Source organism: Salvelinus fontinalis, chromosome 1 (genome assembly GCF_029448725.1).
Source record: "Salvelinus fontinalis isolate EN_2023a chromosome 1, ASM2944872v1, whole genome shotgun sequence".
In the NCBI taxonomy this organism is placed as follows: domain Eukaryota; kingdom Metazoa; phylum Chordata; class Actinopteri; order Salmoniformes; family Salmonidae; genus Salvelinus; species Salvelinus fontinalis.
Genome location: NC_074665.1, coordinates 79,491,593 through 79,516,082, shown reverse-complemented (window position 1 = coordinate 79,516,082; position 24,490 = coordinate 79,491,593). Strand labels below are relative to the sequence as shown.

The following is a 24,490-nucleotide window of genomic DNA, read 5'->3' as shown; positions in this document are numbered from 1 at the left end:
AGACGACTAAAAGAAGGTGGGTGGGTGGGGTTAGACGACTAAAAGATGGTGGGTGGGGTTAGACTAAAGAAGGTGGGTGGGGTTAGACTAAAGAAGGTGGGTGGCGTTAGAAGACTAAAAGAAGGTGGGTGGGTAGGGTTAGACGACTAAAAGAAGGTGGGTGGGTGGGGTTAGACGACTAAAAGAAGGTGGGTGGGGTTAGAAGACTAAAAGAAGGTGGGTGGGTGGGGTTGAAGACTAAAAGAAGGTGGGTGGGTGGGGTTAGACGACTAAAAGAAGATGGGAGGGGTTAGAAGACTAAAAGAAGGTGGGTGGGGTTAGAAGACTAAAAGGTGGGTGGGTGGGGTTAGACGACTAAAAGAAGGTGGGTGGGGTTAGAAGACTAAAAGGTGGGTGGGGTTAGAAGACTAAAAGAAGGTGGGTGGGTGGGTTTAGACGACTAAAAGAAGGTGGGTGGGTGGGTTTAGACGACTAAAAGAAGGTGGGTGGGTGGGGTTAGACGACTAAAAGAAGGTGGGTGGGGTTAGAAGACTAAAAGAAGGTGGGTGGGTGGGGTTAGACGACTAAAAGAAGGTGGGTGGGTGGGGTTAGACGACTAAAAGAAGGTAGGTGGGTGGGTGGGAGGGGTTAGAATACTAAAAGAAGGTGGGTGGGTGGGGTTAGAAGACTAAAAGAAGGTGGGTGGGGTTAGAAGACTAAAAGAAGGTGAGTGGGGTTAGAAGACTAAAAGAAGGTGGGTGGGTGGGGTTAGAAGACACTCAGTGGATTTGTTTGTTTGTCATTTTAGATGTAGGCTTCCCCAAGATGTTATAATTCACAAGTTTATTGTCTAGCACAAGCTTTGGGTTTGGTTCTGTATGGTGACCAGACTTCTGTCAAGCTTCATCCATCCTCTTCTTGATCCTTTTTTATTGATCCGTGTTGTGAAGTCATTGGCTTCGGCCATTCGTCATATATCTCCCTGGTTGTGGTGTGTAATGATCAAGCTATTGTCCAAATGGTGAGGTCATTGGATGATTACTGTGCTTTCCAAATAGAACTGTTCCAATGGCCATGCCAAGTGTTCGGCCATGCCAAGTGTGTGTGTGCGCATGTGAGTTCATAAGGGATACTTCTAGGTGTGTGTGTGTGTGTGTGTGGGGGCAAGGGGAAGATATACCTAGTCAGTTGCAGAACTGAATGCATTCAACTGAAATGTGTCTTGTGCATTGAACCCAACCCCTCTGAATCAGAGAGGTGTCGGGGGTGCCTTATTCAATGTCATCTGCGTTCTGGGAACAGTTGTTGGGGCTTAATTGCCTTGCTCAAGGGCAGAATGTCAGATTTGGGGATTTGAACCAGCAACATTTTGGTTACTGGCTCAACCGGTCTTAACCGTGTGTGTGTGTGTGTGTGTGTACGCACGCACAGTAGGTGTGGGCTATGCTGTGCCAGGTCTGGAGGCCCTTTGGGGACAGTGGCAGACATATTTAACTAGACCTAATGACACATGAGCACACGTTTGGCCCTCCTCCCTGTTCTTTTGTCTCTTTTTTCTCTCTCACACTCTCTGCATTCTCTCTCATCTTTCTTCTCTCTCTCAATTCAATTTAAGGGGCTTTGTTGGCGTGGGAAACATATGTTAACATTGCCGAAGCAAGTTAAATAGATAATAAACATAAGTGAAATGAACAATTCAAATTTACTGTAAACATTACACTCAGAAGTTCCAAAATAATAGACATTTCAAATGCCAAATTTTGTCTATATAGAGTGTTGTAGCAATGTGCAAATAGTTAAAGTACTAAAGGGAAAATAAATATGGGTTGTACAATGGTGTACAATGTACAATGGTTTACAATGGTGTTTTGTTATTAACTGGTTGCCCTTTTCTTGTGGCAACAGGTCACAAATCTTGCCGCTGTGATTGCACACTATGGTATTTCACCCAGTAGATATGGGAGTTTATCAAACTTGGGTATGTTTCGAATTCTTTGTGGATCTGTGTAATCCGAGGTAAATATGTGTCTCTAATATGGTCATACATTTGGCAGGAGGTTAGGAAGTGCAGCTCAGTTTCCACCTAATTTTGTGGGCAGTGTGCACATAGCCTGTCTTCTCTTGAGAGCCAGGTATACGGCGACCTTTCTAAATAGCAAGGCTATGCTCACTGGGTCTCTACATAGTCAGAGCTTTCCTTAAGTTCGGGTCAGTCACAGAGGTCAGGTATTCTGCCACTGTACTCTCTGTTTAGGGCCAAATAGCATTCTAGTTTGCTCTCTCTGCATTCTCTCTATTCTCTCTCATCTTTCTTCTCTCTCTATTCTCTCTCTCATCTTCTCTCTCTCTCTGAATTCTCTCTCTCTATCCTCTCTCTCGTCTTTCTTCTCTCTCTATCCTCTCTCTCTCTCTGAATTCTCTCTCTCTATCCTCTCTCTCTCTGAATTCTCTCTCTCTATTCTCTCTCTCATCTTTCTACTCTCTCTATTCTCTCTCTCATCTTCTCTCTCTCTCTGAATTCTCTCTCTATCCTCTCTCTCATCTTTCTTCTCTCTCTCTGCATTCTCTTATTTTTATTCTCTCTCAATTCAATTCAATTTAATGGCTTTATTGGCATGGGAAACATGTTAACATTGCCAAAGCAAGTGAAGTAGATAATAAACTAAAGTAAAATAAACAATACAAATGAACATTAAACATTACACTCACAAACGTTGTAAAATAATAGACATATCACATCAAATATCACATGTGCAAATAGTTAAAGTACAAAAGGGAAAATAAATATAAATATGGGTTGTACTCTGCATTCTCTCCCTCTCAACTTCTCTCGCTCTCTCTCTGCATTCTCTCTTATCTTTCTCTCTCTCGCTCTCTCTCTGCATTCTCTCCCTCTCAACTTCTCTCCCTCTCTCTCTGCATTCTCTCCCTCTCAACTTCTCTCCCTCTCTCTCTGCATTCTCTCATCTTTCTCTCTCCATCTCTCTCTGCATTCTCTCCCTCTCAACTTCTCTCCCTCTCTCTCTGCATTCTCTCCCTCTCAACTTCTCTCCCTCTCTCTCTGCATTCTCTCCCTCTCAACTTCTCTCCATCTCTCTCTGCATTCTCTCCCTCTCAACTTCTCTCGCTCTCTCTCTGCATTCTCTCTTATCTTTCTCTCTCTCGCTCTCTCTCTGCATTCTCTCCCTCTCTCTCTGCATTCTCTCCCTCTCAACTTCTCTCCCTCTCTCTCTGCATTCTCTCCCTCTCAACTTCTCTCCCTCTCTCTCTGCATTCTCTCCCTCTCAACTTCTCTCCCTCTCTCTCTGCATTCTCTCATCTTTCTCTCTCTCGCTCTCTCTCTGCATTCTCTCTTAGCTTTCTCTCTCTCACTCTGCATTCTCTCCCTCTCAACTTCTCTCCCTCTCTCTCTGCATTCTCTCATCTTTCTCTCTCTCTCTCTCTCTCTCTGCATTATCTCTTATCTTTCTCTCTCTCACTCTCTCTCTGCATTCTCAACTTCTCTCCCTCTCTCTCTGCATTCTCAACTTCTCTCCCTCTCTCTCTGCATTCTCTCCCTCTCAACTTCTCTCCCTCTCTCTCTGCATTCTCTCCCTCTCAACTTCTCTCCCTCTCTCTCTGCATTCTCTCCCTCTCAACTTCTCTCCCTCTCTCTCTGCATTCTCTCATCTTTCTCTCTCTCCCTCTCTCTCTGCATTCTCTCATCTTTCTCTCTCTCCCTCTCTCTCTGCATTCTCTCATCTTTCTCTCTCTCCCTCTCTCTCTGCATTCTCTCATCTTTCTCTCTCTCCCTCTCTCTCTGCATTCTCTCAACTTCTCTCTCTCCCTCTCTCTCTGCATTCTCTCCCTCTCAACTTCTCTCCCTCTCTCTGCATTCTCTCCCTCTCAACTTCTCTCACTCTCTCTCTGCATTCTCAACTTCTCTCTCCCTCTCTCTGCATTCTCTCCCTCTCAACTTCTCTCCCTCTCTCTCTGCATTCTCTCCCTCTCAACTTCTCTCCCTCTCTCTCTGCATTCTCTCTTATCTTTCTCTCTCCCTCTCTCTCTGCATTCTCAACTTCTCTCTCCCTCTCTCTGCATTCTCTCCCTCTCAACTTCTCTCCCTCTCTCTCTGCATTCTCTCCCTCTCAACTTCTCTCCCTCTCTCTCTGCATTCTCTCCCTCTCAACTTCTCTCCCTCTCTCTGCATTCTCTCATCTTTCTCTCTCTTGCTCTCTCTGCATTCTCTCCCTCTCAACTTCTCTCCCTCTCTCTCTGCATTCTCTCTTATCTTTCTCTCTCCCTCTCTCTCTGCATTCTCAACTTCTCTCGCTCTCTCTCTGCATTCTCTCCCTCTCAACTTCTCTCCCCTCTCTCTATGCATTCTCTCCCTCTCAACTTCTCTCCCTCTCAACTTATCTCCCTCTCTCTCTGCTCTCTCCCTCTCAACTTCTCTCCCTCTCTCTCTGCATTCTCTCATCTTTCTCTCTCTCGCTCTCTCTGCATTCTCTCTTATCTTTCTCGCTCTATGCATTCTCTCCCTCTCAACTTCTCTCCCTCTCTCTCTGCATTCTCTCTTATCTTTCTCTCTCCCTCTCTCTCTGCATTCTCAACTTCTCTCCATCTCTCTCTGCATTCTCTCCCTCTCAACTTCTCTCCCTCTCTCTCTGCATTCTCTCTTATCTTTCTCTCTCTCGCTCTCTCTCTGCATTCTCTCCCTCTCAACTTCTCTCCCTCTCTCTCTCCCTCTCAACTTCTCTCCCTCTCTCTCTGCATTCTCTCCCTCTCAACTTCTCTCCCTCTCTCTCTCCCTCTCAACTTCTCTCCCTCTCTCTCTGCATTCTCAACTTCTCTCCCTCTCTCTCTGCATTCTCTCCCTCTCAACTTCTCTCCCTCTCTCTCTGCATTCTCTCTTATCTTTCTCTCTCTCTCTCCCTCTCTCTCTGCATTCTCTCCCTCTCAACTTCTCTCCCTCTCTCTCTGCATTCTCAACTTCTCTCCCTCTCAACTTCTCTCCCTCTCTCTCTGCATTCTCTCTTATCTTTCTCTCTCTCCCTCTCTCTCTGCATTCTCAACTTCTCTCCCTCTCTCTCTGCATTCTCTCCCTCTCAACTTCTCTCGCTCTCTCTCTGCATTCTCTCTTATCTTTCTCTCTCTCGCTTTCTCTCTCATCTTCTCTCTCTTCTCTCCTTATTCTTCTCTCCTCTCTAACTGTGGATGCCTGGGGCCTGTATTCTAATAAATAGTCTTCTCCTCGTCCTACTTCCTCCGTGACTACAGCAGATCCAGAGGGATCTTCATGGTGGAACTTACAACAGTGCCCCTTGCTTTCAGATGTCAGTGGTCCAGAAGGAATGACGACATGGATGGAAAGGAGAGGTGTGGAAGAGTATTTAGATTTTGGTCTGGACTGAAGGGACAGGGAAGCAGGACACTCACTTAGCCTGTGTCCTTTCAAGAGAAGTGTATCTCGTGTCACTCAAACACAAAGTAGTTTAGGTGGTTAGGTGTCAGCAATGGTGGAAAAAGTACTCAATTGTCATACTTGAGTAAAAGTAAAGATATCAAAATATAATTACTCAAAGTCACCCAGTAAAATACTACTTGAGTAAAAATCTAAAAGTATTTGGTTTTAAATATACTTAAGTATCAAAAGTAAATGTACTTAGTAAATATACTTATTTATCAAAAGTATAAATCATTTCAAATTCCCTATATTAAGCAAACCAGATGGCACCGTTTTCTTGTTTTATTTATTTATAGATAGCCAGAGGCACACTCCAACACTCAGACATAATTTACAAACGAAGCATTTGTGTTTAGTGAGTCTGCCAGATCAGAGGCAGTAGTCATGGCCAGGGATGTTCTTTTGATGAGTGTGAATTGGACCATTTGTCTGTCCTGCTAAGCATTTCAAAATGTAACAAGTACTTTTGGTTGTCAGGGAAAATGTATGACGTAAAAAATACATTATTTTCTTTCGGAATGTAGTACAGTAAAAGTTGTAAAAAAGATGAATAGTAAAGTACAGATACCCCAAAAAACTACTTATGTAGTACTTAAAAGTATTTTTAAGTACTTTACACCACTGGGGGTCAGGTCAGTTGTTCTGACTGGAAGACTGATAAGGACCTGCTTACTTCCCTTAATTGTTGCAAGACTTGCAGTACCAACAATTCTTTCTGCGTTCTTTACATTGATACCATAGCTTGGCTTGATAATACAGGCTGCTGCGAGGAATGCATAGTAATAGGTCGACCTAAGAATGGCAGTGGTAAAACAGTCTGCTGACAGAATTACCGCCTGCATCTCTCTCTCTCGCTCTCGCTCTCCCTTTATCTTTCTTTTGCTCTCTATCTCCCCCCTATCTCTCTCTTTCGCTCCCTCTAGCTCCCCCCTATCTCTCTCTCGCTCCCTCTAGCTCCCCCCTATCTCTCTCTCGCTCCCTCTAGCTCCCCCCTATCTCTCTCTTTCGCTCTCTCTTGCTCCCCCCTATCTCTCTCTCGCTCCCTCTAGCTCCCCCCTATCTCTCTCTCGCTCCCTCTAGCTCCCCCCTATCTCTCTCTCGCTCCCTCTATCTCCCCCCTATCTCTCTCTTTCGCTCCCTCTAGCTCCCCCCTATCTCTCTCTCGCTCCCTCTAGCTCCCCCCTATCTCTCTCTCGCTCCCTCTAGCTCCCCCCTATCTCTCTCTTTCGCTCTCTCTTGCTCCCCCCTATCTATCTCTGAAGTAGATAATACAAAAAGTGAAATAAACAAGAAAAAATTGCAGTAAACATTCCAAAAGAATAAAGACATTTTGAATGTCTTTGTCTATATACAGTGTTGTAACGATGTGCAAATGGTTAAAGTACAAAAGGGAAAATAAATAAACATAAATATAGGTTGTATTTACAATGGTGTTTGTTCTTCACTGGTTTCCCTTTTCTTGTAGCAACAGGTCACAAATCTTGCTGCTGTGATGGCACACTGGTATTTCACCCAGTAGATAAAGGAGTTTATCACAATGGGTTTGTTTTCAAATTCTTTGTGGATCTGTGTAATTTCTCTCTCCCTTTATCTTCCTCTCTATCTCTCGTTTGCGCTCTCTCACAGACACACATACATTCTGTGTGGGTTTTTATAAGCGCACTGCGCAATCAACAACCGAGAGTTTAGAAACAGGAAGTTTGTAATAAATGCCACCATACTCCACCCTCCCTTTGCCCTCTGCCACAGCTTTTTTTAAGAGTGAGGGAGGAAACGAAAGAGAATGAAAGAACGAGGGAGTGGGTTCTGTCCATTGAGTCCTGCTCTAGCTGTCTACTCCAGTGTTTGTTGACACAAGGATACCCTCTCTGCCGTGCGGATGGACGGTTCAGTGTAGGATGGCAGTCTGGGCCTGAAACTCTGGTTTTGAAGAGGTGGTTGTTTCCATGCTGGCAGTTGCTGACTCTCCTCTATCCCTCTCTCTCTGTTGTCATGCAGTCCTCCAGCTCAAACTACAGCAGAGACGCACCCGGGAGGAGCTGGTCAGCCAAGGGATTATGCCACGTAAGTAGTGCCCAAACTCTCTATTCTGATCTCTAGAGTCTAGACCAGCAAATATAATACAATGTCACCCTCTGCATTCTTGACCAGCACAGTGTCTGTTCCTGGTCCCCATGGACTGACAGGCCTGTTCTGTTGTAATTTGCATTGTGTTGTTGTAATTTGTGTTGTGTTATGTTCTGTGGTGGTGGTGTTGTTATCAAGTGGGCCAGCCAGCTTCCCCTTCTGTGTCCACTTCCTCTTATGTGTTCTCTTCAGTAGCTGAAGAGACTAAGGAGACTCAGTGTACAGCTGTTGATAGGAGGAAGTGCATGGGCTACTTCTTACAGGAGAGAGGCACTGATTGTGTTGCGTCGTGCCTAAGAACAGCCCTTACCTGTGGTATATTTGCAATCAGTGCTTCTCTCCTGCATACCACACCCCCTCAGGCCTTATTGTTTACGTGTCTAACCTGGCCATAAGATGGGCCTCTCTCTCCCCTGTGCTCCCAGTCTTATTACACAACAACAACGGGCCAGGAGAACTAGGTGTCTCTACGGTGGCCTGGCTCAGACATACAGGACTTGATTCCAGATTACTGAGGGTCAGGTTGTCTTCTTGTGGAGGAGGAGGCATTACCAACCAGCCTTTTAAAAGGGACTTCTTATGACCATGGCCCAAAGCTATAGCAGAACTGCTTTACCGCCAAGGCTCTGTAGAGTTAATAGACCGTAATGTGCTCATGCCATGGATTTACAGTCGCAGTGCAGTTGGTGCTATAAAGCAAACTGAATTACAGAGAAGGCTGGATCCTCCATGATCCATTTGCATGTATTTGTAGGCAAAAGTCGTCTTGATTTGATTAGTTACATCACAGGAATCCCAGGCCAATATTTAGGCCTGCCAGTCTGCGACCCTCCTAGTTGACCTTCCGTAAGACAGCATTGCGTCCCTCAATAAACACGCACACACACAGCAGGGCCAGACGTCACTGTTTGACAGTTGAGCTGATTTAAGGCTTCACATTGGGCAAAAGGTGATGATGAAATCTCCAGTGTCCCTCCAACATCCTCTTCAACCATCCAGTGTGTGTGTGTTGGTGTGCACGTCTGTGTTGTCCAACTTCTGAATGATGTGACACACAGGGGCATGCTGAAGACCCATACAGTTGAAGAGAGTGATAAGTGTAGAAAGTCCCTCTCTCAGAAAGTCATCCCATCACTCTTCTCTCAGCTCTCACATGTCCTCCTTAAATTTCCTGGCTGTGCTGTAATTCACATCTTTATTGATAGTTCTATGGGTTCTCATGCGTACACCTCTCTTATACTATAGCAAGCCGTTCCTCCTTCACTGTTCTGCTGAAACAGGTCACTCACTAGTCAAGACAAAAACATACTGTTCTGTTTTCTGTTCTTACTGTTTGGTGGATAGAACTCCAGTGACTTTTTCATATAGAGAGTTCTGCTTTGTGTGTGTTCCTCAGTATCAGCTCTCACACTGTCTCCACTAGTGCTTTGCGCTGTACTCATTTGTTGGAGTTTTCATTCACGGTCGTTCCCTCTCCTTTATTGTTTTCTCTCTTTCCCTCACCACAGCACTGAAGAGTCCGGCAGCCTTCCACGAGCAGCGGAGGAATCTGGAGAGAGCCAGGGTAAGTCTAGGAGTCTCTCCAGCACTTTTTCTCTTTTTAGTTCAACAAGTGCAGTCTTTGTTGAAGTGCATCCTCTCCCTCTCTCTCTCGCTTCCTTCTCCATCTCCTGTCCCTCTCCTCCCTCTCCTGTCCCTCTCCTCCCTCTCCTGTCCCTTTCTCCCTCTCCTGTCCCTTTCTCCCTCTCCTGTCCCTTTCTCCCTCCCTCTCCTGTCTCGTTCTCCCTCCCTCTCCTGTCTCGTTCTCCCTCCCTCTCCTGTCCCTTTCTCCCTCCCTCTCCTGTCCCTTTCTCCCTCCCTCTCCTGTCCCTTTCTCCCTCCCTCTCCTGTCCCTCTCCTCCCTCTCCTGTCCCTCTCCTCCCTCTCCTGTCCCTCTCCTCCCTCTCCTGTCCCTCTCCTCCCTCTCCTGTCCCTTTCTCCATCCCTCTCCTGTCCCTCTCCTCACTCTCCTGTCCCTTTCTCCATCCCTCTCCTGTCCCTTTCTCCATCCCTCTCCTGTCCCTTTCTCCATCCCTCTCCTGTCCCTTTCTCCATCCCTCTCCTGTCCCTTTCTCCCTCCCTCTCCTGTCTCTTTCTCCCTCCCTCTCCTGTCTCTTTCTCCCTCCCTCTCCTGTCCCTTTCTCCCTCCCTCTCCTGTCCCTTTCTCCCTCCCTCTCCTGTCCCTTTCTCCCTCCCTCTCCTGTCCCTTTCTCCCTCCCTCTCCTGTCCCTCTCCTCCCTCTCCTCACTCTCCTGTCTCTTTCTCCCTCCCTCTCCTGTCTCTTTCTCCCTCTCTCTCCTGTCTCTTTCTCCCTCCCTCTCCTGTCCCTCTCCTGTCCCTTTCTCCCTCCCTCTCCTGTCCCTCTCCTCCCCCTCCTGTCCCTTTCTACATCCCTCTCCTGTCCCTTTCTCCCTCCCTCTCCTGTCCCTCTCCTCCCTCTCCTCACTCTCCTGTCTCTTTCTCCCTCCCTCTCCTGTCTCTTTCTCCCTCCCTCTCCTGTCTCTTTCTCCCTCTCTCTCCTGTCTCTTTCTCCCTCCCTCTCCTGTCCCTCTCCTGTCCCTTTCTCCCTCCCTCTCCTGTCCCTCTCCTCCCCCTCCTGTCCCTTTCTACATCCCTCTCCTGTCCCTTTCTCCCTCCCTCTCCTGTCCCTTTCTCCCTCCCTCTCCTGTCCCTTTCTCCCTCCCTCTCCTGTCCCTTTCTCCCTCCCTCTCTTGTCCCTTTCTCCCTCCCTCTCTTGTCCCTTTCTCCCTCCCTCTCCTGTCTCTTTCTCCCTCCCTCTCCTGTCCCTTTCTCCATCCCTCTCCTGTCTCTTTCTCCCTCCCTCTCCTGTCCCTCTCCTGTCTCTTTCTCCCTCCCTCTCCTGTCCCTTTTTTTCCATCTCCTGTTCCTTTCCTCTTCTCCACCCTCTCTCCCTTTGTATCTCTCCCCTCTCTCCCATCTCTCCTCCTCTCTTCCAGACTGAGGACTATCTGAAGAGGAAGATCAGGAGTCGTCCTGAGCGCTCAGAGCTGGTCAGGATGCACATACTGGAGGGTGAGTCACAGCGCCCCCTCGCTGATCACCACAGAACTACACCCCCACACACTACTTCTCTAGAGGCAGTGAGCCAAATATACCACATCTGTTTGTGCTGATCTACACTGAACAAAAATGAAAACGCAACGTGTAAAGTCTTGATCCCAGAAATGTTCCATACACACACAAACCTTATTTCCCAAAACATATGGAAAAAATGTGTTTACATTCCTCCTTTGCCAAGATAATCCATTCACCTGACAGGTGTGGCATATCAAGAATCTGATTAAACAGCATGATCATTACACAGGTGCACCTTGTGCTGGGGACAATAAAAGGCTATTCTAAAATGTGCAGTTTTGTCACACAACACTGCCACAGATTTCTCAAGTTTTGAGGGAGCGTGCAATTAGCATGCTGATTGCAGGAATGTCCACCAGAGCTGCTGCCAGAGAATGTAATGTTAATTTCTCTACCATAAGCTGCCTCCAATGTCGTTTTAGAGAATTTAGCAGTACATCTAACCGGCCTAATACCGTTTGTTTTTGTTCCTCTTCTCTCTTTACACAGAGACGTCAGCGGAGCCGTCTCTGCAGGCCAAGCAGCTGCAGCTGAAGAGGGCCAGGTTGGCTGATGACCTTAATGATAAGATCTCCCACAGACCTGGTCCTATAGAGCTCATCCACAAGAACATCCTGCCTGTAGACCTGGACTGTCCTCTGCAGCACTCACTACTGGGTATGAACACACACTGTCCACTGCAATACACACACTGTACACTGCAATACACACACACAGAATGTCCACTGAAACACTCACTTCTGTTCTTGGTATGTACCCATTCTTATTGTCCAGTGTAACATACATTACAGATCAAGTATACAACACTGCTTGTCATTGCAACACTTTACTGGGTACATACACAATATAAGTTCCAGTATGTACACAACAACACCTTAGCCAACTGGGTAGGAGCGTCCTTCCTGTGCACAGTCCACTGCAACATGTTTACTGGCCAGGTGAATTAGTCCCTCACTCAGACAAATTTACCCAACCACTCCCAAACTCCCTTCAATTAGTCACTGTTCATGGTTCACGTTCAAATGTTCCTCAAATGTTATCATTGCAATACATCAATTTCACAATACTGGACTGGTGTGGGGACATTGTTATTGCTAAATCCTTGTGCTGGGGAGACTGTGACCACTTCCATCATTAGTAATTCTGGTTTGGCCATCGCCTCTTTTTGTATTGCCAATTACTATTCCCTCTGTATGAAATACAGTTGATGTTTGTTGTAGTGAGACTCAACCTCACAACTAATCAACTTGTTGTTGTAGACAATAATTTGTTTGGCGAGAAGAACGGCAAAATAGAGGTTTAATAAATGTCTCTCAGATTCTCCAAAGGGCGCAGGAGAATCCTCATTGGACGAGGACAGCAGTGATGCATTTTCTCCGGATACGCTAGCCAATCACGACTCTCCCCTGGGTCCACTCTCCCAGCTGTCCCCCTCTGACATGCTCACTCAGAACAGGGACATGTCCCCCTCACAGGTAGTAGGTTGAAGTCTTATTTTTGTACAGTACGTATAGCCACATAATGGAGATAGCCACTGGTATTCCTGCAAGTTACATAGACAAGTAATCACAGGAGTTGTCCCATTATTGACACTTAAACTGACCAATCAGATGTTTTCTTAGTTCCTTACCCAGGTCCCACCACCACCTCCGCAGTTGGTGAATGGCCAAGACTCATTGCCACCACAGAAGCTGACCAATGGTTCAGCGATGTCGGGAGCTTCCTGCCCTGCTACTGGTCAGACCAAGGTGAGAGACATCCCCTGTCATTTTGCTATCAGAGTATCATGAAATTTAATAATTTGTGTATACAAGCAATCATATCTTACTTACTATTTCTCTCTCTCTCCCTCTCCCCATCTCCCACTCTTCCACCACTCCCAGTCGAAGCCCAGTTCGGAGCGGCCCCCCCAGAGGCCTAAGAAGGCCAAAGACAACAAGCCCAAGGTGAAGAAGCTCAAGTACCACCAGTACATCCCTCCGGACCAGAAGGCTGACCGGGAGCCTCCCCCTCAGCTGGACTCCACCTACACCAAGATCCTCCACCAGCAGCAGCTCTTCCTCCAGCTGCAGATCCTCCACCAGCAGCAGCAGCACTACAACTACCACACCATCCTCCCAGCACCACCCAAGTGAGTGTGTGGGGGAAAGAGGTGTGAGTGTGTGGGGGAAAGAGGTGTGAGTGTGTGGTGAGGAAAGAGGTGTGAGTGTGTGGTGAGGAAAGAGGTGCGAGTGTGGGGTGAGGAAAGAGGTGCGAGTGTGGGGTGGGGGAAAGAGGTGCGAGTGTGGGGTGGGGGAAAAAGTGCGAGTGTGGAGTGGGGAAAGAGGTGTGAGTGTGTGGTGAGGAAAGAGGTGCGAGTGTGGGGTGGGGGAAAGAGGTGCGAGTGTGGGGTGGGGAAAGAGGTGTGAGTGTGGGGTGAGGAAAGAGCTGCGAGTGTGGGGTGGGGGAAAGAGGTGCGAGTGTGGGGTGAGGAAAGAGGTGCGAGGGTGGGGAAAGAGGTGTGAGTGTGTGGTGAGGAAAGAGGTGCGAGTGTGGGGTGGGGGAAAGGGGTGGGGGAAAGGGGTGGGGGAAAGAGGTGTGAGTGTGTGGTGAGGAAAGAGGTGCGAGTGTGGGGTGAGGAAAGAGGTGCGAGTGTGGGGTGGGGGAAGGGGTGCGAGGGTGGGGTGGGGGAAAGAGGTGCGAGGGTGGGGAAAGAGGTGTGAGTGTGGGGTGAGGAAAGAGGTGCGAGTGTGGGGTGGGGGAAGGGGTGCGAGGGTGGGGAAAGAGGTGTGAGTGTGTGGTGAGGAAAGAGGTGCGAGTGTGGGGTGGGGGAAAGGGGTGCGAGTGTGGGGTGGGGGAAAGAGGTGCGAGTGTGGGGTGGGGGAAAGAGGTGTGAGTGTGTGGTGAGGAAAGAGGTGCGAGTGTGGGGTGGGGGAAAGAGGTCCGAGTGTGGGGTGGGGGAAAGAGGTGCGAGGGTGGGGAAAGAGGTGTGAGTGTGTGGTGAGGAAAGAGGTGCGAGTGTGGGGTGGGGGAAAGGGGTGCGAGTGTGTGGTGAGGAAAGAGGTGCGAGTGTGAGGTGGGGGAAAGAGGTGTGAGTGTGTGGTGAGGAAAGAGGTGTGAGTGTGTGGTGAGGAAAGAGGTGCGAGTGTGGGGTGAGGAAAGAGGTGTGAGTGTGTGGTGAGGAAAGAGGTGCGAGTGTGGGGTGAGGAAAGAGGTGTGAGGGTGGGGAAAGAGGTGTGAGTGTGTGGTGAGGAAAGAGGTGTGAGTGTGGGGTGGGGGAAAGAGGTGCGAGTGTGGGGTGGGGAAAGAGGTGTGAGTGTGGGGTGAGGAAAGAGGTGCGAGGGTGGGGAAAGAGGTGTGAGTGTGTGGTGAGGAAAGAGGTGTGAGTGTGTGGTGAGGAAAGAGGTGCGAGTGTGGGGTGGGGGAAAGAGGTGTGAGTGTGTGGTGAGGAAAGAGGTGCGAGTGTGGGGTGGGGGAAAGAGGTGCGAGGGTGGGGAAAGAGGTGTGAGTGTGTGGTGAGGAAAGAGGTGCGAGTGTGGGGTGGGGGAAAGGGGTGGGGGAAAGAGGTGTGAGTGTGTGGTGAGGAAAGAGGTGCGAGTGTGGGGTGAGGAAAGAGGTGCGAGGGTGGGGAAAGAGGTGTGAGTGTGTGGTGAGGAAAGAGGTGCGAGTGTGGGGTGGGGGAAAGGGGTGGGGGAAAGAGGTGTGAGTGTGTGGTGAGGAAAGAGGTGCGAGTGTGGGGTGAGGAAAGAGGTGCGAGTGTGGGGTGGGGGAAAAAGTGCGAGTGTGGGGTGGGGAAAGAGGTGCGAGTGTGGGGTGGGGAAAGAGGTGCGAGTGTGGGGTGGGGAAAGAGGTGCGAGTGTGGGGTGGGGAAAGAGGTGCGAGTGTGGGGTGGGGAAAGAGGTGCGAGTGTGGGGTGGGGGAAAGAGGTGCGAGGGTGGGGAAAGAGGTGTGAGTGTGTGGTGAGGAAAGAGGTGCGAGTGTGGGGTGGGGGAAAGGGGTGGGGGAAAGAGGTGTGAGTGTGTGGTGAGGAAAGAGGTGCGAGTGTGGGGTGAGGAAAGAGGTGCGAGTGTGGGGTGGGGGAAAAAGTGCGAGTGTGGGGTGGGGAAAGAGGTGCGAGTGTGGGGTGGGGAAAGAGGTGCGAGTGTGGGGTGGGGAAAGAGGTGCGAGTGTGGGGTGGGGAAAGAGGTGCGAGTGTGGGGTGGGGAAAGAGGTGCGAGTGTGGGGTGGGGAAAGAGGAGCGAGTGTGGGGTGGGGAAAGAGGTGCGAGTGTGGGGTGGGGAAAGAGGTGCGAGTGTGGGGTGGGGAAAGAGGTGCGAGTGTGGGGTGGGGAAAGAGGTGCGAGTGTGGGGTGGGGAAAGAGGTGCGAGTGTGGGGTGGGGAAAGAGGTGCGAGTGTGGGGTGGGGAAAGAGGTGCGAGTGTGGGGTGGGGAAAGAGGTGCGAGTGTGGGGTGGGGAAAGAGGTGCGAGTGTGGGGTGGGGAAAGAGGAGCGAGTGTGGGGTGGGGAAAGAGGTGCGAGTGTGGGGTGGGGAAAGAGGTGCGAGTGTGGGGTGGGGAAAGAGGTGCGAGTGTGGGGTGGGGAAAAAGTGTGTGTGGAGTGGGGAAAGAGGTGCGAGCGTGGGGTGGGGAAAGAGGTGCGAGCGTGGGGTGGGGAAAGAGGTGCGAGTGTGGGGTGGGGAAAGAGGTGCGAGCGTGGGGGGGGGAAAGAGGTGCGAGCGTGGGGTGGGGAAAGAGGTGCGAGCGTGGGGTGGGGAAAGAGGTGCGAGCGTGGGGTGGGGGAAAGAGGTGCGAGCGTGGGGTGGGGAAAGAGGTGCGAGCGTTGGGTCGGGGAAAGAGGTGCGAGCGTGGGGTGGGGGAAAGAGGTGCGAGCGTGGGGTGGGGGAAAGAGGTGCGAGCGTGGGGTGGGGGAAAGAGGTGCGAGCGTGGGGTGGGGGAAAGAGGTGCGAGCGTGGGGTGGGGGAAAGAGGTGCGAGCGTGGGGTGGGGGAAAGAGGTGCGAGCGTGGGGTGGGGGAAAGAGGTGCGAGCGTGGGGTGGGGGAAAGAGGTGCGAGCGTGGGGTGGGGGAAAGAGGTGCGAGCGTGGGGTGGGGGAAAGAGGTGCGAGCGTGGGGTGGGGGAAAGAGGTGCGAGCGTGGGGTGGGGGAAAGAGGTGCGAGCGTGGGGTGAGGGAAAGAGGTGTGTGTGGGGGGGGAAGAGAAGATGTGTGTGTGTGTGTGTGGGGGGGAAGAGAAGAGGTGTGAGTGAGGGGGAAAGATGTGTGTGTGTGGGGGGGAAGAGAAGGGGTGTGAGTGTCTCTCTAGAAGTCCCCACAAGAATAGTAAACAAACAAAACTTTGACCAACTGGGGACATTTTGTTGGTCCCCACAAGCTCCTTAACCTAATTCTAAACCTAAGCTAGGGTTAAGGTTAGGTTTTTGGCTTAAAGTTAGGGTTAGGGTACGGGTTAAAATAATAGGATTTTGAACTTAATTGTATGGCCCCATAAGGTTAGCTGCATAAGACTCTGTGTGTGGACTGACTCAGCTGTTGTTTCTCTCTCCTCAGACCACCTGCAGAGCAACCACCTTCAACCAACCCCGCCCCCTCTCTTTTGCGCAGTGTTCCCCCGACGACCTCTGCCTCTTCCAATCAGAATGGGTCCAGTCGTCAGAGCCAAACCCCTGTGGGAGGAACCAAACCTTTGACGCTACCAGCCAACCTGGATGACTTCAAAGTAAGTAGATAGGTGGATGCATAGAAACAGAATTCTACTTCTGTGTGTAGACACCAGCTACTGGGAATGTATTTATTTCAGATCAGTGTAGATAAAGAAAGGGAGATTAGAAGAGAACCACATTAGACTATTGATATGCACTTTTAGATGGAGAGATGGGGAGAGAGAGATGGGGAGAGAGAGAGGGAGAGAGAGAGATGGGGAGAGAGAGAGGGGCGGGGCCTTCGTCAGGGTTGTAATCTGAGCCCTGCACTCTTCAATATTTACATCAACAAATTGGCCACTATTCTAGAAAAATCCTCAGCCCCTGGTGTTAGTCTCCATAATGCAGAGGTTAAATGTCTACTCTTCGCAGATGACCTATGCCTGCTGTCACCCACAGCACATGGCCTACAGCAGAGCATGGACCTGCTAGAGCAGTACTGCCAGACCTGGGCCCAAAAAGACCCCAAAATTACTAAAATAAGGATTTTCCAGAGAAGATCCAGATATCAGGGAATTAGACCAAAGTTCTCAATTGGTACAAAATACACTGCTCAAAAAAATAAAGGGAACACTTAAACAACACAATGTAACTCCAAGTCAATCACACTTCTGTGAAATCAAACTGTCCACTAAGGAAGCAACACTGATTGACAATAAATTTCACATGCTGTTGTGCAAATGGAATAGACAAAAGGTGGAAATTATAGGCAATTAGCAAGACACCCCCAAAAAAGGAGTGATTCTGCAGGTGGTGATCACAGACCACTTCTCAGTTCCTATGCTTCCTGGCTGATGTTTTGGTCACTTTTGAATGCTGGCGGTGCTCTCACTCTAGTGGTAGCATGAGACGGAGTCTACAACCCACACAAGTGGCTCAGGTAGTGCAGTTCATCCAGGATGGCACATCAATGCGAGCTGTGGCAAAAAGGTTTGCTGTGTCTGTCAAGTTTTGACCTCTTTCTTGTGCAATTCCCCACTTGAAAAGGACAGTCCCTCCACATGAAGATTTTAACTGGATTTCACTCAATAAACAGCCATAGAATCAGTTGTGTCTTTTATTTACCATTCTTTGGTTGGCAGTAAACAGGTGAAAACCTCAAAAAAGAGATGACAAATACAAGTGATTATTTGAGTTGACATCCTAATTAAATACACAAAATTATCCACATTCACCTCAGAAACACATTTCTGCCATTATCAAATGCAAGGTTTCCACTGTTAAGCAAATGTTTCCCAAAATAGTTCTTGAGAATGTGAACAGCGGCTTCAGCATCCCCATTGCGGTGAGGTGAGTCAGCAGGGTGAATTGTCCACTCCCATTTGGTACCTTTTTGAGCCAACATCTCTTCTATTGAAGTTCTATTCTGAGCATCCAGGAACTGGTACAGCTCTCTTAGGACAGGTTTGGCGCCGATGAAGTTTGTCCCCGGGTCGGACCAGATCTTTCTTGGGTGCCCTCTAATTGCAGTAAAGCGTTGGTAAGCCATCAAGAAGCTCTCTGTCGACATTGTGTTGACCAGGTCTGCATGAATTGCCCTGCTGGCCATACAGCTGAAGACGACACCCCACACTTTCATTGAGACCCGTTTCTTGATGTCATCTTTGACAAGGTACGGTCCGAAGAGGTCGACTGTAGTGAACTCGAACGGAGCTGCAGGTGTGGCTCTTTCAGCAGGTAAGTCAGCCATTACCTGTTTGCACCTTCTTGCTCTTGACTTTTTGCAGAAAAGGCAGTTATCCACTACTTTTGGTGAAATTTTTCTTCCTTGGATGACCCAGGCTTTCCTCCTCATTTTCAGCAGGGTTGCAGCCACACCTTCATGACCCTCATCGTGCGCCTCCCGTGCCAATAAAGTAGAGACCCATGCATTGAAAGGCAGAAAGGGAACTGCAGCGCCATCCTCCCTGAAGCCATGGATTCTCCCACCGCAGACTAGTAACCCAGATTCTAGCAGAGTCTAACAAATGGTACCACCTTTTTATCTGGATCTGGGTATGCTGTTCAAAGTACTTTTTCAGGCGGCTTGCAAAGACTGCACCGCCAAGTTCTGCTTTGAGTGCATCCCCATTCTGGTCTAGTGGTGTCAGCTTTGCTTTTGACTCCACTAGTCGAATTGTTAATTGTTTGTTGCAGTTCCACCGCAGGTAGAGGACAGCACCATATGAGCTTTCACTGCCATCTGAAAAAGTGACAGCGACTGGTTCAGTTGTTGCCTTTGGTGGAGTAAGAGCTCTTGGGAACATTACTTTGCTTAGCTGGACGTACTCCTCAAAAATTCCAATTGCATCTTTGCGGAGCTCATCCGACAGGGGAAGGTCCCATGTGTCCTTGACCATGCTGCACTTTGATTTTGCCTCTTGGAATGCCCTTCGGACCAAGATAGCCCCTCTTTGCTTTGATGGCGTTGTCAGGCCAACTGGGTCGTACAAACCAGCAACTTGACTCAGCAGTTCACGTCTTGTCAGCGGGTCTGGTGTCTGTGCTCGTACTTCTTCTAGCAGTAAGTCTTGCCCAAGTCTCATCTTTTTCTTCCGCCTGGAGAAGTTGACCCTCACCATGACATGCAACATGTCTTCATCCACAATGTAGCCGAGACCGAGCGCCTTGTTGTCTTCCTCCTTAAGCTGATTTGGCAGGACAACAATATTTGGTGATGCCTTTTCTCTTTCTCCTTTATTTTGGCCTGAGAAGACCCAAGGCTTCAGTGCAAACCCTCCTGCTTTTAGAATCAGCTCCACATTCTTTGTGATGACTTCGAGTTTTTCACGGCAGTTGTGGGATGTCAAGATGTCATCGACGTAGCTGTGCTCATGTAATACTTGGCATTCATCTGTGAGGTGGCTGAATTGAGGCAGGTTAGCCGTCTCCCTCATGGCCAGTTGTGCTATGCACCCTGCTGGCTTGTCCCCGATATTCACTCTGGTTATGACGTATTGTTCCACCTCATCGCCCTCTGAATCCCGCCACAAGAACCGGTGTAGATGGACTTCCCTCTCCTCGAGCCACACAGAATTGTACATTTTTCTGACGTCTCCTAAAGCGGCGTAGGAGCCTTGGCGGAACTTGAGGAGGACAGCTCGAATCGGATTGAGAACGTCAGGGCCTTTCATCAGAAGGTCATTGAGACTTTGGCCTTTGTACTTCTGACTGCTGTTCCAGACAAGTCTTACCGGAGTTGTAACAGAGTGGGGGTTGGGTGCGATAAGATGACTAATATACCAGACAGGTCCATTCCAGTTGGTTAGATCCTCTTTGGTCAGCTTTCTTGCAGCCCGGCGGTCAACCATTTCGTGGATTTGAGCACCATAGGCTTTTTTCCACTGCGGTTCTTGGGCGAGCTGTCTCTCTGTTCTGAGAAAGGTTGCCTCCACTGCTTTTATGTTGTTTGGCAATGTAGATGGGTCAATGAGCCATGGATACCTTGCATGCCAGTGTGGACTATCACTGTGGTCATCAGCACCAACATAAGTCAGGCCACCCTTAACAACTTCCAGCTCCCTTTCTTCAGCCAGAGTCATTTCTTTGCCACCAAGTTGACAACTGCCGCAGCGACATCCTCCACATTTTGGGGTGCAGGGGGCGCCAATGCTATCCCATCTCCACCACTCAATAAAATCCCGAGTGGAAATAGCAGAATAAGAAGACTTGATGGTAGGTTTGGCGCAGATATGTTCTTCATACATCAATGCTGCTGTTCTCATGGATCTGGCGAAGTGCGCTCTGGACTGGTGTGCTGTAACTGTAGCCTCTTCAAACAGACCAGGGTGTGTCCCTGCAATTGTCTTTCCTAATGGCCCATCCCATAGTACAAGGTCCCCAACGGTGCGTATTTTCTGTGGGACCAGTCGCCCTTCCTTATGGCTTATCAAAAGCTGTATCTGTCTTGGTCTAACAAGTTCATTTTGGGGGACATCTGGAAATAATTTTTGGAGTCTTTTGGCTGTCACGTGTTTGTGAATCTCTGCAATGCTGTCCAAACCATAGCAGAGGAGTTGGTGGGATCTGACATTGCCTTGCTCTGTGCGGACCCGGATCTTTAGGAGGTACCGTTTTGTGGTGACTTGAACTTTCATTCCTCCCACACCATGGACAACAAGGGTTATCGCTTCACTTCTAAGGTTCAAACGATCAGCTGCATCATGAGTTATATAGTTTGTATCCGATGCCAGGTCGATCAAAGTCCCAACTTTTTGTCCTGCATTGGCCGTGACCTCTAAGAGCATCATGATGACTGGCCACTCCACTATTCCATTCTCTGCTAGAAGACTGGGTTGGTTGGACACAAGAGAGGTTCTGGCTATAGTGTTGCAAAAGGCATTGCAACACTTCTCTGCAAGTTCAGGTGAGAGACTTTTAATGAACTCTTCTTGGGCTTGGGTATAACGCTCTCGTGTCACCTCCCACTTTGCTGTTATTGGACCTCTGGACGACATTCCCTTTGGATGTACCAGCTATCGGGCAGAGGTAATAGTGGTGTTCTGCAGCACGCTGTTCTATGCAGTCTGGCCTCCTGCACAGAAACTCTGATTTACAATAGTCACCTTCCTTGTGAATCTCCCGGCATCTTTTGCAGGCTCCCAGCTTCCTGACAGCATCTCTTTTTCTGACAGCTTAAGCGTGCGAAACTTTTGGCAGAAATATAGCCTTTTCTTATGCTTGCAGTCTCCGCAGACCACACATCCTTGAGCCTGGTCGCTTAGTTGGGTGGAGGTTCTGGTTCGAGCTTGCCGAGGTTCAGATTTCGGTTTTGGTTCCTCCTCTCTCAGTTGGTCCAGCTTCTCATAGATGGCTTCTTGACCTTGAAGAAACTTGTGGAGGTAGTCAAATCGCTTGTCTTCTTCAGCTTCATCACCTTTGCCAGCTACATGAAGAAGCCATTCCTTCTTCAGGCCATCAGGAAGTTTACTCTCTATTGTCTTTGTTACAAGAGGGTTCTTTATAGCACCGGTCTTGCCAAGCTCGTTCAGATCGACCAGGGCTTTTTCTACTGATTGGATGAGCTCAACAATCCTCCTGGGCTGGTTACCTTTAACTGCTTGGAGTCTTTGGAGCTCTTCTACTATCTCAAGGGCTATAGTTGTCTTATTTCCAAAGCGGTTCTCCAAGACCCGGAAAACCTCCTCAGCAGTTGTGTAAGTTGTCAGGTGAAGGTCTCGTATGGTCTTCTCATCCACACTGTCGAGAAGTTGGAACTTTTTAACCTCTCTGGATCCAGTAGGTTCTCCCTGCATCTGGAGCGCTTCCCAGTCTTTTTTCCACCGGTGAAACTCTCGGCGGATGCCAGAAAACTTTGGGAGGGCAGCAGGCTTTAATTTAATTGCTGGTGTGGCCACAGAACTGTTTGAAGTAGTACTCAATCTGCTGGTTTCTCCTCTGTGTGCCCCTGTAAAGTCTGCTTGTCTTATTGTGAGATTTGGCAGGATAGTTTCAAGGCCTTTGATACGACTCTGGAAATGTTGTTGCTCTGCTGGGGGGGCCCAGCACTTCAAATGTTTATGCACCTCCTTCGCAGCCTTCACAAGTTTCTCTAGTTGTCCGATCATGAAGAGATATGCATCTGGGTTTTTACTTGGGTCCACAGCTCCCACGTTTTCTGCTTGCGACTCTGCTGTTGTAATTGCTTGTGTCAGTTCATATTCCCCGAAATTGGCCCACAATGTCTTTTGTATGAGGTCCATTAGCTCTTGCAGTTTTTTCTCACACTCATTGGCTGTTTTGACCAAGTCAGACTTCTGCTGCTCGCTCAACTCCTCTGCATCAGAGTTTTCTTCAATACATTGCCCCTCTACATCATCGTTGGCTTCCAGGACTTTGCCAGCTTCTTCAGTGAGCTTCCTAAAATTGTCTCTGAGCTCCTCTTCTGACATCATTGTATGCATTCGTAGCACATTATTGGCCAGACGGGAAAACTGACGCTTCGCTGATGTCCTTGCGGTCTTTAGCTGCTCCACCAGTAATGAATCAGCCATTTCAATCACAGCAGCAGGCGGGAACAGTCTTTACTTGTCTCTCTGGACACGTGTGGTCACTTTTCTGGTCCTTTTCCAGTCTTGAGCCACGGTTTTTCACTGTCAAGTTTTGACCTCTTTCTTGTGCAATTCCCCACTTGAAAAGGTCCAGTTAAAATCTTCATGTGGAGGGATTGTCCTTTTCAAGTGGGGAATTGCACAAGAAAGAGGTCAAAACTTGACAGTGTCTGTCAGCGTAGTGTCCAGAGCATGGAGGCGCTACCAGGAGACAGGCCAGTACATCAGGAGACATGGAGGCCGTAGGAGGGCAACAACCCAGCAGCAGGACCGCTACCTCCGCCTTTGTGCAAGGAGGAGCACTGCTAGAGCCCTGCAAAATGACCTCCAGCAGGCCACAAATGTACATGTGTCAGCATATGGTCTCACAAGGGGTCTGAGGATCTCATCTCGGTACCTAATGGCAGTCAGGCTACCTCTGGCGAGCACATGGAGAGCTGTGCGGCTCCACAAAGAAATGCCACCCCACACTATGACTGACCCACCGCCAAACCGGTCATGCTGGAGGATGTTGCAGGCAGCAGAACGTTCTCCACGGCGTCTCCAGACTCTGTCACGTCTGTCACATGTGCTCAGTGTGAACCTGCTTTCATCTGTGAAGAGCACAGGGCGCCAGTGGCGAATTTGCCAATCTTGGTGTTCTCTGGCAAATGCCAAACGTCCTGCACGATGTTGGGCTGTAAGCACAACCCCCACCTGTGGACGTCGGGCCCTCATACCACCCTCATGGAGTCTGTTTCTGACCGTTTGAGCAGACACATGCACATTTGTGGCCTGCTGGAGGTCATTTTGCAGGGCGCTGGCAGGGTACCTCCTTGCACAAAGGGGGAGGTAGCGGTCCTGCTGCTGGGTTGTTGCCCTCCTACGGCCTCCTCCACGTCTCCTGATGTACTGGCCTGTCTCCTGGTAGCGCCTCCATGCTCTGGACGCTACGCTGACAGACACAGCAAACCTTTTTGCCACAGCTCACATTGATGTGCCATCCTGGATGAACTGCACTACCTGAGCCACTTGTGTGGGTTGTAGACTCCGTCTCATGCTACCACTAGAGTGAGAGCACCGCCAGCATTCAAAAGTGACCAAAACATCAGCCAGGAAGCATAGGAACTGAGAAGTGGTCTGTGATCACCACCTGCAGAATCACTCCTTTTTTGGGGGGTGTCTTGCTAATTGTCTATAATTTCCACCTTTTGTTTATTCCATTTGCACAACAGCATGTGAAATTTATTGTCAATCAGTGTTGCTTCCTAAGTGGACAGTTTGATTTCACAGAAGTGTGATTGACTTGGAGTTACATTGTGTTGTTTAAGTGTTCCCTTTATTTTTTTGAGCAGTGTATATAGAGTACTGCAAACACTACAATTACTTAGGTTTAAAAATAAGCTCAACTGGACACCTTAATGAGGCAGTGAATGAACTGAGAGAGAAAGCACGCAGGGCATTCTACGCCATTAAAAATCTAATTCAAAAACCTATTAAAATTTGGCTAAAACTAATTGAATATGTCATTGAACCAATTGCACTTTATGGCAGCGAGGTGTGGGGTCCACTTGCAGAACAAGATTTCATCAAATGGGACAAACATCCCATTGAAACCCTGCATGCAGAGTTCTGTAAGATTCTCCTACATGTCCAGAGGAAAACTACAAACAATGCATGCAGGGCAGAATTAGGCAAATATCCACTAATAATAAAAACTAAAAAAAGAGCAATTAAGTTTTGGAAACATCTAAAATACAGTGACCCCCTCTCATATCACTACCAAGCCCTGCAATGCCAAGAGCTGAGCAAAGAAAAGAGTCCCCTCATCTAGCTGGTCCTGGGGCTGAGTTCACAAACCTGTTCTACTAACACACTGAAGCCTCAGGACCAGAACATCCAATCAATCAGGATAAACCAAATTACAACACAGTCAAAACAAAACTATATTGCTTATTGGGAAACACAAGCACAAACACAAAGCAAAATGCAGTGCTATCTGGCCCTAAATCGACAGTACACCGTGGCTAAATATTTAACCATGGTTACTGATCAAAACCTTAGAAAAACCTTGACCAAGTACAGGCTCAGTGAGCACAGCCTTGCCATTGAGAAGGGTAGA

The 24,490-nt window shown here is 48.9% G+C and overlaps 1 protein-coding gene across 10 annotated transcripts in view; it reads left to right on the top strand.

Annotated features, from left to right (window-relative positions):
• LOC129862462 (myocardin-related transcription factor A-like) overlaps positions 1-24,490 on the top strand; it is a 105,646-nt gene that overhangs the window by 65,227 nt on the left and 15,929 nt on the right. For 7 of the 10 annotated variants that reach the window (XM_055934217.1, XM_055934167.1, XM_055934192.1 and 4 more), the window contains 8 exons: positions 7,424-7,489; positions 9,061-9,116; positions 10,549-10,624; positions 11,177-11,344; positions 12,005-12,165; positions 12,310-12,435; positions 12,571-12,818; positions 16,209-16,377. In XM_055934217.1, the coding sequence (XP_055790192.1) occupies positions 7,424-7,489; positions 9,061-9,116; positions 10,549-10,624; positions 11,177-11,344; positions 12,005-12,165; positions 12,310-12,435; positions 12,571-12,818; positions 16,209-16,377 (1,070 nt within the window). The remainder of the gene's footprint in view (positions 1-7,423; positions 7,490-9,060; positions 9,117-10,548; positions 10,625-11,176; positions 11,345-12,004; positions 12,166-12,309; positions 12,436-12,570; positions 12,819-16,208; positions 16,378-24,490) is intronic. The other 3 variants (XM_055934225.1, XM_055934176.1, XM_055934198.1) reach the window with 1 other exon arrangement.